This window comes from Copadichromis virginalis, linkage group LG22 (assembly GCF_057382275.1).
Source record: "Copadichromis virginalis isolate Kocher_CV1m ecotype Utaka linkage group LG22, C_Virginalis_male_GT1.1, whole genome shotgun sequence".
Lineage (NCBI taxonomy): Eukaryota > Metazoa > Chordata > Actinopteri > Cichliformes > Cichlidae > Copadichromis > Copadichromis virginalis.
In genome coordinates this window covers 4,710,268-4,730,967 of record NC_140638.1, presented here as the reverse complement: position 1 = coordinate 4,730,967, position 20,700 = coordinate 4,710,268, and the positions used below count along the sequence as shown (strand labels likewise).

The 20,700-nt window shown below is 40.7% G+C and overlaps 1 protein-coding gene across 1 annotated transcript in view; it reads left to right on the top strand.

Annotated features, from left to right (window-relative positions):
* The window catches only part of dbpa (D site albumin promoter binding protein a), a 42,359-nt gene that overhangs the window by 4,511 nt on the left and 17,148 nt on the right, over positions 1–20,700 (top strand). Inside the window, exons 2-3 of the mRNA XM_085445494.1 lie at positions 2,752–3,020; positions 4,555–4,753. Of these exons, the coding sequence (XP_085301620.1) occupies positions 2,752–3,020; positions 4,555–4,753 (468 nt within the window). The remainder of the gene's footprint in view (positions 1–2,751; positions 3,021–4,554; positions 4,754–20,700) is intronic.

The window sequence follows — 20,700 nt, the reverse complement described above, 5'->3', positions numbered from 1 at the left end:
AACAGTGCAATAGACTCAATACTTGAAATGTGCAATTCACTTGTATTTTTATTTTTTATTCCTATTTATTCTATTTATCCCCTTTGTATATTTTATTTATATTTGTCTCTGTATTTATATATATATGTGTGTGTGTGTGTGTGTGTGTGTGTGTGTGTGTGTGTGTGTGTGTGTGTGTGTGTGTGTGTGTGTATATATATATATATATAACAGTTCTGTAACTGTAACTTCGGTCGTTGCTGTGCTTTTTTTGGAAGTCGAATTTCCCAGAGGAACCCACCCGAGGGATTAATAAAGTTCTATCTTATCTTATCTTATCTTATCTTATCTTATCTTATCTTATCTTATCTTATCTTCTTCTTAAGTTTATTTTGCATCTCTCTTTTTTTGCTCTTTTTATTTTAAAATCACGAACATTAGCTTTGAAGCATCTTAAACTACAGAACCAAACAGTCTCCAGAAAGCAAAGATTGTGAGTTTTGTGCTCTGGTTGTAGCTAAACTTACTACACTGGCAGCCAGATGATTAAGATACTGCCAGAGACAGATTATTTTCTACTCCTCCCACCTTCTGAGTACCTATCTGTCCATCCACTGCTGTGATCTCTCACGTCTTTATATACTTTAATCCGTTTAAATATAAGTTTCCAGCCTCACTGATACTCTCTCCAGCCTCTCACTTTTCTTCACAACTCACAGTCTGTCTCTGTGTCATTCCAGCCCTGTTAAATATGCTCTTTTAGTGCTGTTTTATGGGGCTTTATTCTTCAGCGTGCCACTTCCTCAATATGGGCTTTTGGCAATGTAATCCTTTTGAACAATATAACCAAAGGGGCAGAGTACAAAGCTATCATTGTCTATATTTCCATGAAGTGCTTCCCTTTATTTCCTGTTCTTTTAACAATCCCTTTTTTTCTGGTGATGGTTTATTGATGGTTAATCTTTCCATCGGACTTTCACGATGAGGTCAGAGTGCAAGGTCGCTCAATTTATTTATAGGTGCCTTTTAATGATTGTGGCTAAGTGCTTTATAGGGTGATAAGGACATGTGTGCCAGGCAGTGGCACAAGCCTTTGTTGGATCTTTGTTGGCTTGTGTGGCTTCTCTTTTTAAAATTATTTTCATGCTTTGTGAAGCAAAAGTCATGTCAGTCTGATCCTCTTTGAGCCGCAGTGAGCTGAATTGCACAAGAAACCAACCTCAGGCTGTATATCGATCAGATGTTACTTCAAATTCTCAAAGGATTCTTTTGAAATAAGCATGAAGCCATTGCTTTGTAGCTGACGGCAGGTCACCAGGGGTGTAGGTGACGCTATCATGTGTTTTTCAGCCAGTCATATCAACTTTATCTTTCGCTCCCAGACATTGACATTCAGTGATACATCCATGCTAGTCTCTTCCTGTGTGGACACCCCTTAATACTACCTGTATCCATGTTAAACTGTTTAGGATGCAGTGTTCAGCTCAGGATAAGCGATTCTTATCTTAAAGAAACCATTCTGATGTTTCCTCAGAAGCTGCCAGCTGGAGCACGTGACATTGTTGCTCTGAACTGGATGATACCACTTATGGTAGAGAGAGAGACGGGTCTTTAAACCAGGAAACTGTGGGTGGTGTTAGGGATTTTTGCATTTTGCAGTTTTGGTTGGTTTTCTGCTTACTTTTGCTGTCACTTGTGTTTGATTAACCTCTTAACATCCATTCGATCACCAGTGACTTGGTTAGGGTTAAGTTCAGGCTCCCAGTGGTCCATCTGTATGGATTTGTTTTCACCTCTTTTACCTCTCAGATGGAAATCATATAAAAGACGTTAAATGCATGGAAGATAATGTTGTCTAGTTTCTGAAATTAGTCTTTAAAAACACGTAGCTGAAGTACAGCCTAACCCTACCCCTCAGTGGTTTGTCAGTGATACAGTGGCTGGCAGGAGGTTAACCTCGATTGTCTTTTGTGTTCTGGGAAGTTTCCTGGGTTTTGTTCGGAGACTTTTTGTAGTCCGATTGACCAGACATATTTGAGCAGGCTTTGGTTGTATGCATTTAAAAGGTCTATGTGGCGAACAAAAGAGGGCTGGTAATTACTGAATTGCATTGAATAACCAATGCATGATGACGATTCAGTGTTTTTCTAAAGATTCATCTGCATTCACAAACAATGTCTGGCAGATAGAAATAGAAGATGTGGCCTGAACATCTGCTAGCGACAGTGGAAATCCAGAAAATCTGTCAGAGTCCCCCAAAGGAAAAACCAGTAGTTTCCCAGATTCTTGTTTGCTTACATTAAGGAACTGAAAGCAGTGTTTTAGGTTATGAACCTTCACAGCTGCACTAGTAAAAACGATGCTTAGGGGTCCTGAGCTCTATTGCCATTGCTGAGTCATCATGGGAAGAACATGATAAGTTTGTGCAGATGCACAAACCTATCTGTGCATCTGCAAAATAGCACATGCACAGATAAGTTTTTAGGTGTCTAATATATAGAGTTCTTTGTGATACAGATTCCACCAAAGGACTGCAATTAAACTACATAAATATGTGGATGAGAACTTTAGGGTTTTGTAGTTTGAGCCATTTTTGAAAGAAAACACTGAAAATGTTTGTTGTCTGATGCTGAACGAATATGAGTTATTGTTGCAAACACTTGAAAAAGAAGGATGAATGAGTTTCATTGCATACTTTAGTCAGAGCAGACGAAACAACAGAACTAATGTTAGCAGCTTAATGGAAGATATCTCACTCTCTTCTCTCTTCAGACAAAGACAAGCCTCTGGACTCCGATGAAGACTCTCTGGGTGTCAGTGCCGGTGGAGCAAATGGGGTGGGAGGAACCCCGGGCTCTGGCGCACTGCGACCCAACTCACAGTCAGCCTTCCTGGGCCCGCTGCTGTGGGAGAGGACCCTGCCGTGTGATGGAGGCCTGTTCCAGCTGCAGTACATGGACTTGGAGGAGTTCCTGACTGAGAATGGGATGGGGATGCACAGCAATGGGCCCAGCTCTGCTACTGCCCAGATCCCCTCACAGGTAAAATAGATGGAGATCAAAAACCACAGGTTTATGAATCATACCTCAATTTTGCCAAACCAAAAGACGTTATAGTGGAAGAAGACAATTTAATGTTTATTCAGCACAGATGTTAATGAAACAGTTGCAGGAACATCATCATTTCCTCAAGAGAAAACCTCAGATGAGTGAGCTAATGCTAAACTGTGCTAGTTTACCAGTTATCTGGCCAGTCATCGTTTAGTCTTCATTGTCACAAAAGGAGCCAGCTGATTCTTCAATGCTTGCAGTGCAGGAGTGTTTCCAGGATTTTTTAATAAGGTGGAAATGCTCTTGTTACAATGCGGCTTCAGTTTCAAGATAAACATTCTTAGCTCGCTGTAACCCTTCAGTGTTAATTTGTTGTCAGCAGCCAAGGTGGCAAATGGAGCAGTTCAGTCTCTCACTACTCTTATCATATATATTTTTTTACCTGAAAAACATCTTTGGCGTTCTGCAACTCATTCTGGTGGGAACTGCAGAGACTTGTGTTGATAAACTGAAACGACCTTCACTACGATCACTGGAAGTCAATTAACTGCAATTCAGATGTTTTTTGGAGATTTCAACGGTTATGTTTTTTTAAAACTACGTACACTTTCCCGTTTATTTATTTTTTAGCTACTCGCAGTGTTCACTTGCAGTGCAGGCTCTGCATGCATTGCCATCCACCTCTTCTTATTTGAATTTGCAATAGTCTGAGCAGTAACCATATTATAGCCACGGATTCACTAGCAGCTGCAGCTGCTCACAGCCTGCGGCTGCATCCAAAGGAGGAATGAGCGAAATAAAATACATCATGTAAAGAGCGACATCATCTCTGCTTTCTGTGGCATCTGTAGAGCATTTTTCTTAAACCTTGTAATATATTAGAACTCTACTGGAATAACATAGAAACAGTCCAACAGACTAGCAAGGAATGTAAAAAATATTGAAATGCAATGTAAAAGTAGGAAAAGATCCTGCTGTGAGCGTTTGGACGCACTTTGTAATTCAGATAATTAATGAATATTTCAAATATGAAGCATGATTTTAAAGTTGAAATCATGCTGGCATGATGTAAGCGCACCTTTAACCTTTCTCTGCACAGCTTGCTAGCTGCTTAGTTTGCTGGCTAATGTCTATCAGTCCCATTGTTTCTTCTGAATTGTGAATAAGTCACGATCATAGGGCCATGCACTACACTGTGAGATTAATCTTTGGACTTTAAGCTAACCTTATACTGCCATTGCTCTGTTATAAGCTAATGAACTATTTTAATTTGAAGAAATCCTTAAAGCACTAATGAGATTTCAAAAGAACCATTCCTGGACACTGCTGGAGCAGCACTGCATGATTCATCATTGAAAATAGTACTTTCATATCACATACTTTCATTTCACATTCATCTTATCCTGTGTATTTGTGTAGCACCTCTGTTCATCTTCTATTTGACACAAGCTGTTTTAGCTCCTCCCGCTTTAAGCCAAATTTCTTCTGATTACAATTTCTGCTTTTGTTTGTGTTCTCCTCCCAGAGCTCCCAGTCTGCGGTGCCTAACCAGAGTTCTCAGTGTCCTCCCACCTCTCCTCCGCCCTGCTCCTCCTCTTCCTCCTCCATGTCCTCCTCATCCTCTTCTTCTTCACTGCTTGGACTGGAGACCGTCCAACCACAACCACAGCCGCCACCACCTCAACAGCAGCAAAGCATGATGGGAGGACCTGAGTGTCTACATGGTGAGTGATTGGGAATTTTAAAACAGTCCTTACATTTAGTTAATTCTTGTGTGAGAATTGTATGTTATTTATTTTTTATAGTGTGATGGTAAACTGAATATTTTGTGGTTTTGTTTGTTGTGGTCAGGCATAAAATAGACATTTGAAGGTTCTCAGTTGGTCCTTGGAAAGTAGTTTCTGTGACATTATTGAAAAATGAGCTACAAAGTTATTTACAGGCTCATCTATAACACAGTTTTATTGAATGTGATGTTGCTGCTGAGCAGTTTTATACATTTTTGACCCATTAAAATGGGCATTATGGGAAATTAATATAATGCTGCCTGCTAGTTCAGCACTATCTCAGCTATCTCAGCACTCAGTAGCTCTGTAACTTTGAGGTCTGCCACTTCATGGCTGAGTTGTTGTGCTTCTAAATGCTTCCACTTTGCAATAATAGCAGTACGAGTTGATCATTTATAATCTAGAAGGAAAGAAATGTTCACAAACTGACTTGTTGTAACAGTGGAGTCTTACAGTACCAGTTCAAATCCAGTGAGCTCGGCTCTTTCTTTCACAAATGTTTATAAAGGCAGATTGCATGGCTAGGTGCTCGATGTTCAATTCAATTCAATTAAATTTTATTTATATAGCGCCAAATCACAACAAAGGTGTCAATGGGAGTAAAATCACCGAAATTTAAAGCTACTAATTAGATATAATTAAGTTACTAATTATGTTACTAATTAAATAACATACTAATAACATACTATTATCTAATGAGCCACAGCTAGAGAGCAGACTTCTTGAATCAGCTGTTGTGAAAAATTAACCAGATATCAAGTCATGTAATTTTGAAGATAATTGCATTAAAATGCTTCAAAAGGCATGACAAACTGTTCAGAGCTGCAGTTAAGGGTCAACCCTGTTCCTAATGTTAAGTCTGTAAAAAACTTAAAGGTTGAAATTTCAAAATTTCAACCCTTGTACAGTTGTTATGAAGGCCAAACACCATCCACAGACACTAAAAGCATTTTCCACCTGGCTGCAAACATTTTTACTTCTGTTGTAAAGCAGGACTTTTTATCGTGGGTGTCCATGAGGACTGGCTTGCTTTGGAGCCTGCCTCAAGTGGCCACTAGAGGTATTGCAATTTTTGGCAAGCTGCTTGTTAATCCATTTAGCTCTTTTATTTTATTTTATTTTTTAGTCTATTTAGCTTGTCAGATATTGTTTACCATGTATAATGGTTAGCTGAATTTTGCCCTCCTGGGGCCTGTGCTTCGTACCGCGCTAAGTGAGTTAGCTGGATTAGATTGTTGACGATTTCGCGTGATCCTGGATCGTTCGGTTCCCCGAAGCTCATCCGGGACTTGCTGTCATAGCAACAGAGCCGTAAGCGTAAACCTGCTCGGGAGCAGGCTTACTTTATGTAAACAGGATTAGATCGCGGCCACGCAGGTATGTCCGCTTCATTTATACGAAAGCAACAGCGATATTCCACCACTGTTTCACCATAAATAAATAACATCAATGTAACTAAAGATAATGCAGCACCTGATCCATTTATTGATTTCATACAGATACATACAGGTCATTTCCTAAAAAAGGGAAATGTACTATTAACATTCTATTACATGTATGTGATTATTACAGATGTAATTCATATTTCAGAGTAGTAATTGTAAATTACTTCGTGTAATCAAGATGAGAGACCACGGCTATAAAAGCGAAGGTGGATTTGGGAAGCCTGTCGCAGCCATGTCCTGTCCGTATACGCGACCAACCCATTGCGGAAGGTGCAAGATTGATAAGGAGAGTCCTCAGAATTCAGCGTATATTGCGGGATAGACAGGATCCTTTAGCTCAGCGCGACAGTGTGCTCATAGAGAGATATCGATATTCCCGTGAGGGTATTATTTACTTAACCAACTTGTTGACGAGGGGGTGCAGGACCACCACCTGTCTTTTTTTCCTCTGCCCTTTTCTTGGTTGCTGTTATGAACAAACTAACAGAGTATTACAGGCCAGTATTACCTTGCCAAGAGACGAAAAGCAATCTAAGAGATAAATATTACCATTCTGTAGAATACTCCTGTATTCCACTTTTACTTGTTCCCATGTTCTTGTGGGTCCTGTTGTGGCTCTAATGTGAAAGGGGATATAATATAACATATTATAATATAATATAATGCCATATGATATTGGACAATATAGTGTCATATGATAGATCTACCATACCGCCTACTGGTGTTGGCCAGAGGGGCCGATGGCGCGATATGGCAGCCTGGCTACAACCGTAGCTGCCTCCACCAGTGTGTGAATGTGGGAGTGAATGAATAGTGGTATCGTACAGCGCTTTGGGTGCCTTGGAAAGCGCTATATAAACCCAATCCATTATTATTATTATTATTAAATTACCTACGAGTTTGATTTGTCAGCAACTTTCTGCCAGCCCCTCTCTCCTTGCTTTTGCAGCCTTTGCAGTGTTCTCTTGCGTTTTAATTAAACTCTGAAACTCCTGAAATCCCTCAATCAAGAGTTCTTGCTCTGCTGCCGGAAAATACCGTGCACGCCCCTTCGACATTTTCGCCGACCAATCAGCGGGTTGCCGATCAATGTTTCTACTATCGATGCGTAGCCCCTTTTACGACACCCAGTGATGTCACATTACTGCGTCCAGCTGTACTAATCGTCAACAGCAGGTGTGTTCGGGGAACCGGATTAGCGAGCTCACGGTTAGCGCGATAGTTTGGTCTTGGATGTGTCATTTGATCTTGGATGTAGTAAGCGACGTACGAAGAACAGGCCCCAGGTCAGAAAAAGGGAGACTTTCATTACCTCTGGATGGATGATTTTCATGACTAAGAAAGTCATATTTTATTTATTTATTTTTTTTACCAATTTTCACAAATTAATATGTTGTCCAGAGGTTATTTACTTAAACTACCAGTCAAAATACTACTAACCAGAATGTATGGAGCCCCGCAGGGGACATGGGAGAAAAAAAAAATTAAGACGGACTTTTGCGAGATCTCGCAAAACAAACTCAGGATCTCGCAAAACAAACACGGGATCTCGCAAAACTTTTGCGAGATCTCGCAAAAGTTTTAGCCGCATTCTTCGGCCTTCGACCTCCTGTTAGCTCGAAGCTAACGGTAGGTCGAGACCTACTACAGCCGGGAGGAACACCGCTTTCCTGGCACATCGTGCCTCGACCTCCCGGTCGGCTTCGAGCCGGCGTCCGAAGAATGCAGCCAAAACTTTTGCGAGATCCCGAGTTTGTTTTGCGAAATCTCGCAAAACCTTTGCGAGATCTCGCAAAAGTCCGTCTTAATTTTTTTCTCCCATGTCCCCTGCGGGGCTCCGTAAGAATGAGGTTATAAGGGGAAATATTTAAAAATATATATTTTTAAGATTGTTAATCATTAAAAAGATTCATAACAATCTTAAAAATGAGCAAGCTTTTCTTTTTCTGCAGTGAGTTTAAAACATCTTCATGTGAGAAGGCAGCATTTGTGCTGCAACTAATGCCTTCAGACATATATGAAGCTGTATGTGCAAGAGGCCTCGATGTGATCTGGCACTAATGAGCATCGAGGCCCACAATGCATTATATTAACTCGCACAACTCAAGCGTTCGGTGCCTCTAACAATAACCAGATCAGGATTCTCTCTAATTATATCTCAGCGCGATGAATGGCTGACACCCTGTTCTCTGGCCCTCCTCGGTTCTCTCCACCAGGCTGTTATCATCCGTTATATATTCATAATTTATTGTTTCCTCTCTCTGCTGCATTTGATGTGAACCAGAACTGCCAGAACATCAGAACAACCTTTCTGTCCATCTGTCTTTTTCTTTTTTTCGCTTTCCTTTTTGAGATTTCACAAGCCTGACAACTTCCAGTTTTGACTAATTGAAACCACAAAGCCATTCTTTCTAACGCTGACCGTCATGTTTTTTTGTCCCGCGAGCTATCCAGTGATTCATCACAGCTAATTTTGTGGTGATTTATTGACAACAGACTGCCACATTCTTTGTAAACGTTCAGCCATTATACGATAATGATTGTATGAGCATGTTAAGATGTGTGGAGACGGAACAAGAGAGCCTAATTTTGTTTGTGTTATCTATGCTACAATTATTTTAGCATTTTTTTACTCATTTGTGAAGCTTCGTCTTGTCGTCAAAATGTCACCGGTTAGACAAAGAGCGAAGCTGGGTCTAATCTGTGAGATCATAAATGAAGGCAAAAAGTGTTTGTCTTCGTCTTTGCATACAGCACCCTGTGGATTGGACGGTTTGCCATATCTGTACCTAAAAATATGCATAAATGCTCTTCTGCAAAGGCCAAGCACAGTCATATAACAATCTCTCATGTGTCTGCTGTATCAAGAAGACTTAAGGCTTTAACTCAATGCGTTTATACCATATGCCAGCATAGTCTCTTTCTTTGCTCTTGCTCCATAATCTATAAGCTTTGTAGATGGGTATGAATATGACATATCACCAAACAGTTGTTTATTTGTACATCCAGGTGATACAGAGCAGCATTAGCTTTCATTTGAAGATGCATTTCTGTACACCATATTAATGTAAGTCCACTACTCTGTGGCTCATCTGTGGTCTACAGCTCCTGGGGGAAATATCTGCCTCTTTATCTGCTTAACTCCACTGTTTTCAAAAGCCAGTTGTTCACAGCTTGCAGCTAAATTTTTGTTTTTGTCTCTGCCTACAGTGGATGAAAACAGCTCTAATATTAGCTGTAACCACAGTAACGATGATGTAATAATTATACCAAAACAATGAGCTCAAAGATGCTAAAATGTTTTGTAGCTGAAACGCATGGTTATTATTTGCAGGTTCATCTCCTTCACATTACACATAATCCTCTGAACCAGTGTTTATGTTTAAAATCACAACTTTTCAGAGCTAAAGATTCAGATGTGCAAATAACTGCAGTTCCTCTTTTGTCCACTTGAGGCTGACTGTAAAAGCGAGTCAGTCCCCATAGACTCCCATTTTAAAATGTCAGCAGAAACAAACCTGTTTACAGCCTGCTTTAAAATGTAGCTGTGTATGTAAGATTTCCTCCTTCATTCTTGTACAGGTATTTTTTTTCTCAGTCACAAATTTGAACTTTGTTAAGGGTTTAAATAAGACGTTCTTGGATCATTGAAATGGTTCTCTCGACCACATTTGTGGTGTTCGTGCCTTTTGGTGAATTTCAAATGCAATAATCAGACAGATTATACAGCTTTTGGGGTGCTTAAGGGTATTTTCACACCAACAGTTTGTTTGCTTTGGACCAAAGCAGTTGATTAGTTTGTAATTTTGTAGCTTTTTCATGGCTTGGTTTCTTTTAATCCAGAGAAAACTACAAGCAAATTTCAAGTGAAAGAAAATGCGTCACTATGTGACAATGTTGAGTCCACTTACTTGCTAGTTGTGTCTGGTGTGGGAGCAGCACACACAAACACAGGACAAAGATGCTGTGTTCTTGACTGGTGGATAACACAGACTTTATTTAACATTCATATTTATCTGGACAATTTCATTCATTTTACAGGAAGTTGCTACATTTTACCCACACAGATGCAACACTGCTTTTATTAGTTACAGCAGCAGAAAATTAACCTTGTGGAGCTCATGAAAAGCTAAGCCACCATGATGGAATTTCAAAATCGTGACCTCTAGCTTTATAATCCTTGTCTTACTCTCCTGAACGATCTGCCCAGCACACTGTTAGCATTAGCTGTTATCTTTTCACTCCACTCTCTTGTCCAAATACACTCAAAAACCAAGGTGGTTGGAGCTCAAATTCTAAATGGATGGGGCTTTACAAACTTATAGCCAAGCACAGTGGCTATTTTTTAAATAGCCCAGCCTTAAAAAACCTAGCTAACTACTGATGCACATGCACAACTACATAGGATAAAAATGAAATTACCTTAACACATAATGAGATTTGAAGCTGTCCAAACATGCCTGTTTAACCCTCTTCATGTTCTTCTGTGAATACACTCGCTGATTGCTTTTGTATTCGATACAAAGTGCAGAGAGTTAACTGGAGTGAACAAAAAGGATGGAAAACACAGTATATATATTTGGGAGGAAATGAAATTGTTCTCCCACACACTTTATGACAGTATCTCATATATTTTCTATCAGCTTGTTGCAGCTGCTCATTGAAGCTTTGCATCACTTTTATTACCATGCACTCAGAATTCAGCCTGACACATAATGTCAGCTCCCAGAGAATTTAAAAATAATATTCTGCAGGTCTGAACAGTGAATCTGAAAACATTGGACCCACCTGTGGGCGTTGCGAGGTTTGAATTTGCTCATATCGGGTGCTGCTCCTCACGTTCCCTTTTGTTTAGAAAATGCCGCCATGATCAGATCATTTTGAGGGAAGGTTGCGTAGCTTCCCCCCGTGTTTTATTTATACTAGAATCGAATGCTCTGAGTATGCAGAAAGAGGGTTTGGATACAGGAAAGAGGGGAAAACAGAGCGATGAGGTGCCCAGCAGGATCAGATTCTCAGAAATCTGCCTGGGACATTGTGTTTGTTCTTTCATTCTGAGTCATAAACAATAAGACAGGAGATGTTTCTCTGTGCAAACAAGCTGCAGATACTGTGAGAGAGAACAATTGGAAAATGAGATACAGAGAAAGAGATTCACAAGGTTCAGCCAGGATAGAGCTGCAGCTACAGAGGAGAGAAAACCACTGCTGCAAATCTTCATATCTGCCCTGAGTGCTTCTGTGCGAGTCTATGAATACACACCATTAGTGTGTGTGTGTGTGTGTACATGCATGCCTTTAGTCTTTCCACCTTTTGGTGTGTGTATGTACAGTATGCTGAGCTTCACACATGCATATGAGAATGCCGTCTGTTTTGGCATTTGCATGCAACTATGTGGGCTTTAATGTGAATATGCTTTCATCTATTTGTGTGTGTGTGTGTGTGTGTGTGTGTGTGTGTGTGTGTGTGTGTGTGTGTGTGTGTGTGTGTGCGCGCGCGCGCGCGCTCGTGCTTTTTATTCTGAATTATAAACACGTGACTGGGTTGAGGATGATGCATCCATCCAGAAATCCCTGAGGTTGTTGTGGAGCTGAAGTATTACTACAGAGCTGCAAAGAGAGGGGGAGAGAGAATCAGCAAGAGAAATAGATGGAAAATAGACTGGAAATAATAATCTCATCCACATGCACATGTTTTACTTTGATTTTAATTCATTCTGGGCAAAAAGGAGAACAGTTCAGAGGGAGGGGAAAACACAAAAATATGGATACAGCTGGGGTTTTACAAGCAGCTCTGGTGACATTTTTCACCTGTTTCCTCTTTAAAATGCTGTAAATCTGAAATATTCATACTGGGGTTCTTTGTGGCACACATAAAACTGCACCTGTGATCAGGAAACTTTGGGACGTGGACACAATTAAGCTCCAGAATGCAATGTTGTTTATTTCATCTCCTCCCTAAAATCAGCCTCAAATCTCGCAGGCTCATTTTTTGATTCGAGATCTTAGCCCGAAAACCGTCCGCTGAGCCTCAGCTGAGCCTCGGAGCAAGACCAAACAGCATTTTGATGTCTATCGCCATCTTCCTTCCCCAAAAAAAGAACGAAAGAAAAGAACAAATTCTTCTGAATAAAACTGTGATTGTTAGGTTTAACTGACTTCCACTTGATTTTGTGTAGTTGCAAGAAATCACCATAGTTTGCTGTGCACATGGTCCTCTGGGGACGCCTCACAGTTCAGCTGCTGAAGGAGGAAAGCCTTTGATCGTGTCCTTTAAGGCTTTATTATGTTTGTGGTGGAAACAGTATTTTTGTCCAATTGGTTTGTTTCAGTGTTTAAAATGAAAGCAAAAGAAAATAGAGTTCTCCTCATTATGTAGAAATCATAGTGTTACATAGAAAATGAAATATGATGGGTTCTCAGGAAGGTGGGGGCGCTGGTTGTATTTATTTATTGTCTTCTGTCTCCTGTGATAAATGACTTCAATCACTCACTCATGCTGTTTGGATGAATGCAACAACCCACAGTTTTCCTGTTTGGCATGTTTGGCTGAGAAAATCACCCAATCAGCAAGTGCATTCCTGTAGCCGTCTGCTGTTCAAAACCTTAATAACTACCTGCATGTTTACGGGACGTCTGCAAATGTCCTCTGCACGGGTACCTCACTAGCTTAGGTTTATGAAACGAATCAGACTCAGAGAAACTGAGATATGGATGGAGATGTATATTTTATGTGGCGGCTCAGAGAATAGGTCTACTTCAACCTTGATTTAATGCCTGCAGTGTGATTCTGATTTCCACTCATGGCTGATGCTTCACAAAAGCAGGAAATTCTCATTTCAGTGCAATTATTAGAAAAAAACTATAAGAAGTGAAAGACAGACCACCAGGGTACTTATCATGCTGCAGTGCTGCTCCGCCTTTTTTTTCTGTTTAAAGAGCTGTCCTTTGCCTCATAGCTTCAAGTAAATAATCATGACTCACCTTTGCTTGTATTTTAAATCAGGCTGCAGCTTTACTTCAACACTTCCAGGTCAGTTCACTCTGAAGATGCATGAACTTGTTGAACTGCAACGCGAAAGCGTCTAGCGCACATGTTTTCTCAGCTAAGGTGTTTTGTAATGAACTTTTTTGCTTTTGAGAATTTTGACAAATAAACATCTGACTCGCTGATGTCAACTTGTCACAACAGACAGTTTAACACACGTGGAGGAAGGATAACACGAGACGCTTGGGAAGAAATGTGAAGATGAAAATCAGAATAACCACCCACATCTAATCAGATGTTCTTTTGCCTGAGGCTGATCTGTCAACCAGACTTCATGGGAATCTGTTCAGTTTTTAAATCCTGCTGACAGACAGACAGACGGACGCATGAGGAGAGCAACACTGAAAGCAGAAGTGGTGAAGCTTGAGTGGGAAGTGCAGATAAAAGCAAACATGGGAATATGGCTTTAATGCATCTAAAGAAACTTAAACAGGCAAATAAGCTAGCACCTAAACTGGCAACTTTGATTTGATTTGATTTATTTGTGGACTAGACTTGAAGTTTGAGGAGTCTACATTTAATTATGCTTCATCCTTATGTGGAAACGCAGTAGAACTCTATTTATTAGATGGGTAGTTGCCTTCAAATTTCTCTTACTGTGCGTAATAACGTAAAATTAACCCAAATGAGGCACTGCTCAATCACTGTCTGGCTTGGGAGGTAAAAGCCACAACGTGCATGGCCTCACAAGTCAGTGTGGTACCTATTTCAGGGTGTTTTTAATACTGAAATAAGGCACCACTATACAGAGAGTGGTGGATCAGAGAGAAGCTCTCTTCTAAAAGATAAGCAGGTATAGTTAATGGATGGATGATGAATCCTAGCTGAAGGCTTTTCTTTAGCTTTTAACCTCATCGCCGAGTCTTCATCAGCAGATGGAGTTTGGATCTGTTCACATTAAAGCTCGGCGGCTTTAAGCCAACACATGCACTTCTGAAAATTCCTCAAAGCGCTGCAGCTGAAGGCGTCGACAGTTGAACAAACACCGTCCTCTGATGAGGACCATGTGATGTTGTTGAACGTAGAGCCGATGCTGGATATTTGTGGCGCTGTTGACAGTCGGAGTGTTTTTTTTTCCTTTTCCACTGTAGGTGGGAGTGAATGACTTTGAAAAATATGGAGTGGAACTAAGTTGAGGGAATATGATTTTTCTTTGGAAATTAAATGGAAGGTTCAGCTGATGTTATCATGCCAAACTGTGATTTTTGTAAAATAAAACTGGGGCTCTTTTGTGCTGTTGATGGCTGATTTTAAAAAAAGTAGGGTGTTTTTGTACTTTTGGTCCAGGAAATTGAGAATCACTGCTCTGAAGCCAGTTTTGGCCTCTGCTCTCAGGATCAGACCCTCTGGGGCCCATGGGTGGGTGGTCTTAGGTGCTTGCCAACAACCTGAGTATTCAGTCCTGTTTTTCTAATCAATAGACATAAGTAGAATTACATTTAGTACAGCCCCTCACCATTTCACATGCTCAGTGTTGCTCTGTCAAGTGCAAGGTGGCCTGACACCTTCTCCAGCACAATAAGGTGGTGAGACATGGAGGAGCACTGGACTGCAGCTGCAGTCGGCTATGAAGAGCGAGCTGGGTGTGAAGGTGACTATCCCACCTGATTTGGTTCCCTACATTTGGCTGTTGGTAGTGACTGAGGGAATAAGGAAATTATCTTCCTCTGAAAGGTGACTGGACGCGCATACAGATCTGTACCAATTGAAAACTATTTGATTTTCCCAAATAATTTAGTTGAATCAGTTGAGATTCTACCATAGACTGTCGACTATGTTGAATCCACTGGCAGTCAGAAATCGAGGATAAGCTTGTTGTCCATGTTTGTGTGCAGAGTGATGTTTGATTCTTGAAGAAAAAAAGGAAAACTGTCAGACTTTGGTGTAAGTTCTGAAAATTTCTTCTTCTTCCTGTAGTCGTTCCTTTTAGGGTTTCCATCGTTTATCATCTTCCTCAATCTCACTCTATCCCAGACATCCTCCTCTGCCACACATCCTCTTTCACCACATTCATGATGCTCCTCTGAGGAGTTCCCGGTTTCCTCCATCCTGGCAGTTCCATATCCACTGTCCTTTGTCTAATGTATTCCAGTGTATGTGCTATCCCTCCTCTGCACATGCTCAGACCATCTCAGCCTCGCCTCTCTAACTGTGTGTCCAAACTACTCAACCTGAGCTGTCCCTCTGATGAATGCTTCTGTTACATAATTCCAGCTATTGATCGTGCTATGGAAGGAAACAGCAATCCCATTGGCTGTCAGAGCAGAGTATTTGGCAGATGTGAAATGGACCAGAAACACTGGCTATATTTGCAAAAGTAGCAAGAGGTGAAATGCATTTGGTGTAAAATACCTTCAGAGTAAGGAGAAGACCCCGGGAAAGGCAAAGGACACACTGGAGTGATTATGTCTATTAACAAGGCTGGAAAAACTTGTGTCCTCTGGAAAAGCTGTAGGTGTTAGTCAGGCATAAGCAGTAGAAGCTGGATCAGGGGTGGAGAATTAACTTTCCCAAGGGGCCACATGAGAAACTGGGATTGTTGTGGAGGATGGCACCAGTAAGCTGCACTCTCTCCTTATAAGCTTGGAGAAATTGACTGGATGGATATTATTTTTTGTCAAACTTAAAACAACCACGCTGATGAGATTCAACCTGAGTGGCGCATTTTACATGAGAGAAATCAGCTTATGTGATGAAGCCATTATTTCTAAATTACCGCTGTGCTGCAGTTTTTTGTAACTCGATGCAGTAACTCATGTTAAAAGTTCTGAAAGGGAAGTAAGTGGTGCTTGAGATGGGGTGGTTTCAGTAGAGTAGTGTTTCCAAAATCAAAACTTTTATAGAGTCAAGATCTCAAGACAATATCATATAAAATCGCTGTCTTTTTAGCAACAACATCAGTCTAGCTTAAGCAGATTTACATGCGACTTTTTATTTATTTGCAATGATTGGTCAACAGCTTGAATAAGAACAATTATTTTACAGCATTTTGCATTTTGAAATAAATGTAAGTGCATTTTATCTATAGTTCTTATAGCCAATCTGAATATGTTGCTAACAGTCTGCAGTCCAGCCACTGCAGCACATATTTCTGCATTCACTTTCCCTCAGAGAGACAAGCTAAGCACTGATTAGGTCATCCCTGGCCTTCAGAACAATATATATAACTAAGAGTTGTAATCTGCTTTTAACTAGAGAGCTGTCTAACTTCAAGCTGAAACCAAATACCAGCATCTAGACTGGCAGAATCCAAGATAAACCCCTCAGAAATCATCACCAGTCAAATGAAATGTCTAATTCTAGATGATAAATTATGAATTTGAATAGAATATGAGCCGGGTAAAGAGTGAAAGAAATGGGCTCCTGTGCCTTTAAAAAAGAAGGAACGAGAGAGAGAATGCAGGATAACACCAGGCTGAGGCATCAGGCGGTTTAACATTCAGGATTGTGATTAATCCTGGCGACAGAAGGGTTAAAACCAGACACTGACTCTGCACAGAGAGAGGGAGAGAGAGCGAGTGAGGAGTGCTGGAGGGGGAGAGCGAGCACTCAGTCAGGAGAGTTGCTTTGCATGTTTTGAAATCTCTCTCTCTCGCTCGCTCGCTCTCTCTCTCTCAGTCTCTCACACGCTCAGGCCATGTGCGGCCGCCACGTCACGTGCCGCTGCAGAAAGCATCAGAGCGAGAGAGGCAGGAGAGCTGTAGAGGGAGAAAGAGAAAGAAGGGAAGGGAGGGGTTGGAGGAGGAAAGAGAGAGGTATGAGGAGAGCGGTGGGAGAGGAAACAGTGAAGATTACAGAACGAATAAACACTGAGGACAAAGCAAAGCAGAGATGAGGAGGTTTGGAAAGAGAGAGTTTAAGGGCAGCAGAGCTAACGCAGATTCATGAAGCAGTGCATGTATGATTTTTTAAAAAGGCTAAAGATGATAGAGTCACATTTCTGTCTCATTACAATGCCCAGATAATGTTTCCCCATCTAGACGATAAGAATTTAGCACTCCAAAGAAACCAAGAAACAAACCCTTCCATCAAAACGAGTTTGGCTCTGATTCCAAATCCTCTGTTTGTGCGTTCACCAAAGTGCGAATGACCTTTAAAAACACACGACCCCTTTTTTTCTCGGTCGTCCTCTTCTGTGGGTAAAAGCTGCACACACCGGTGACAACCATCCGCCTCCTCTTTCCCCTCAATGAGATGAAGAGGCTAATCACATACTGCACATGCAAGCTTTTCTTAAACAGTGTTATTATTCTTTACTATCTGAGCTTAGGAGGGAGAAGGACTGAGCCACGAGAAAACGTTTTGTTAGTCACGCACCTTTGTTCACAATCTGCTCTTTTCCATCTGAACATCTGGCTAGCACTGGTTATGTCTGATCTGATCACTTTCATACTGCATGTGTCCAGCTCCAGTGTGAACTGGAGTGCTGCCTGAATTGTATGCCGTTTGGTTTGAGTAGTGGCGGCCCAACAAGTCGGAAACTTCCAGTGATCCTGGTCGCTGTTGTTGGTGTTCTCCGTGTTTATTTTTACTGAGCTTTGAGGTCCGAACACTTAATGATTTATTATGATGTTCTGATAAAGCTGGACATCGCATGAGAATCACATCAAGCATGTGAAAGAGGCTCAGATCTGACATGGATTGTTGCAAATAGTCTGCTTCGGACACATTGAAACTTCTGCGTAGGCAGAGGAGCTCTCTGCACGCTTGCTAGCGGTAAATGAACCATACTATTATATGAACTGCTCATAAATTAGAGCAAATTTGTGCAAGGGAGCAGTTAGTTCAGAAGTGAGCTAATGTCCTATTTTAGTTTGTCAGACATTGTTATTCTGACATGCACTTTGTCAGGTGACAGCTGCTGTGTGATATAATTTAGTAAAATCAGAAATAGAATAAAAATCCTCAACACTTTTAATGTTTCATAGCAGCAACAAGATTTGTCAATCAGCTGATCATACCAGGGTTACATTGTTCTCATTCGTGGGTGCTCGAGCGGCTGAATTTACCTTCAAACATTGACCACAAGGCTCCTTTTGAAAGTCTGGGTTCTCTTCAGTTTGTTATGGTAGCTTTTCTGCCAAGCAACTACAATGCAGGGATGCCTACTGTGCATACTTCCTCCACGCCAATTAGAAGTCAGTATATTACGAACAATGAAAAGCCTTAGAGAGGACAGTCAGTATCTGCACAGCCACATGGAAAACATTTTTATTCTCTGCTGTTCTCTATTCTCCTGTTGTCAAAAGAATATCGTGGGTCTCCTCATACAAAGCCGCATGTCCCAGCATTAATATGTTTTGATTTATTTTCTTTGTGGCACAGCTGTACAAAGCACATTTATGTTCACTTCAGTGGATTTGAGTCCTGTTGTAGTTTGCATAATATTTATGGCAAGCCTTTTTGTGCATGTGTCTTTAAAGGAAACTCTGGCACAGAAAACCTCTCTTCATCTCAAGCACGAAGCATGACGGCAGATGCTGTTTTCAATCAACAGCCGCTCTTCAGGGTTACGGGGAACCTGCAAAATCCCGTGCCACATGGGGGTCTTTCTACATGTCTAGTCATGTCCTGTGCTCAGTGTGCCATAATCAGATCTGACCATTGGCAGAGCACGAGCAGTGATTTGGAAAGAGAGCAGAAGAGGAGGTCACCGTTATAGCCAAACTGCTGTGACATAACTCCCAGCCAGTGTGTTGACAATAGGAACAAGACTCCCGGGGTGTGTCACCTGGACTCAATTGTCTCTGGCATGTGTGTTTAGGTGTGTGTTGCGTTTCTTCGCCCTCGTGAACGTGCACGTGGTCGGCTCTGTTTGTTTGTGCGTGCAGCGGCGAGTCCGAGCCTGTCTGGGTGTGTATGTGGGCGTCGGTGTGAGTTCAGAAGTTGACAGTGAAGTGAGACACAGAGACAAAAGCCAGATGCACAAGAATCAGTGAGTGGAGACAAAAATAAGATCTGAATCATGGGACACTCGCAAAAATCGCTCCAAGTTAAAACGCCTAGGTCTGTTTATTTCTTTTACCTGCAATTAATTTAATTTAATTTGTAGTTTTGAAATCTTTTTTAAAAATACAAACATGAAACATGAAAATGAAAGTGCAAATTATAAGACTACAAATTTAAAAAAATTATAAAAAAATTAATTCCAAACTATAATTGAAAAGAGTGCATCAAAATTTTCATTAACATTATCATAAAAAACATGCGAGTGTCCAAAGCCTGCCGAATTTTAATTTGATAACTACTCAATTCTGACTCTTTAGAAAGTGGAACCAACAAAAAGTGAGAAAAGTTATTTAACTATCAAAACTGATTATTGATTATTGCAGTAATTTACTGATTTAACCTCCTAGGACCTGGCGTCCACATATGTGGACATCACATTTTGGGTTATTTAGACCAAAATATTCAATTTTGCTCTACAAGGGCCTGATATCCACTTACGAGGACATAATACTGCTACTGTTCTATCAAAATTTTAAACAAATATCCTCATATGTGGCTCTTATTTTTCTTAAAAACTAAAATAATGTAAAAAAAATAATCTGGTAATTCTTTGTTTTTGCATTCATCGGGCCCCAATATGCCCAAATATCAAAGAGAAATAAAAAATGCTGCTGTGGAAGAGTTCGGGTCTTAGGAGGTTAAATTAAATTCATATCCGGCTGTAGCACAAAATTTATAATTTGGATAAATTAATTCAATTTTAAGCATTGACTTCCATTAAAGATGGAGGTAACTTTTGGGTCTGTAAACGGAAGCTAAGGGAAGTGCCTTAAGCCTGCATTATCTCACTTCCTGTGTGACCACAGAAAACTCTGGATGGCTTTTGTTAGCCTCAGTTGCTAGTGTAGCTCTTATTTAATGCAACAAGATGATTATTTTATGAATGATGGTTTCATTTAGCATAAAATAGACGTTTTATGCTAAATGAAAAGGTCTTGTAATCAACAAGCTGCTACCCTGTGATCACCTTAGTCTAAGTGAGGATGAAACTGCTCAGCTTGAGGCTTCAAAACAGGTCTTTACTAATCAGTGGGTCGCTGTCACTGGGAGCACGTCCGTCTTTTATATCCCGTCTGTGCTTTTACATAAATGTGAAGTTTTATTTCTCCTTGAACTCTGATTAATATTCAAACTTGTGTTTTAGTAGCCATTGTTTTTGCTATTGTAAATTTATCGACCAGGCAAATACGTCCTATTATTAAAGTAAGTTAGCTGCAGCCCTGTGTGAGTGTCAAGCAGCCATATCTGTAAATTACGTGAAAGATAAACCTTGCAGTTAGTTGTATAGATTCCCTGATGTGTTTAACCCAGATGGGCAAAAGTTAAACTTGGCAGCAGACAGCAGCAGCGATGAGGAGTGTGAATAGTTGCCTCAGCGTTTAC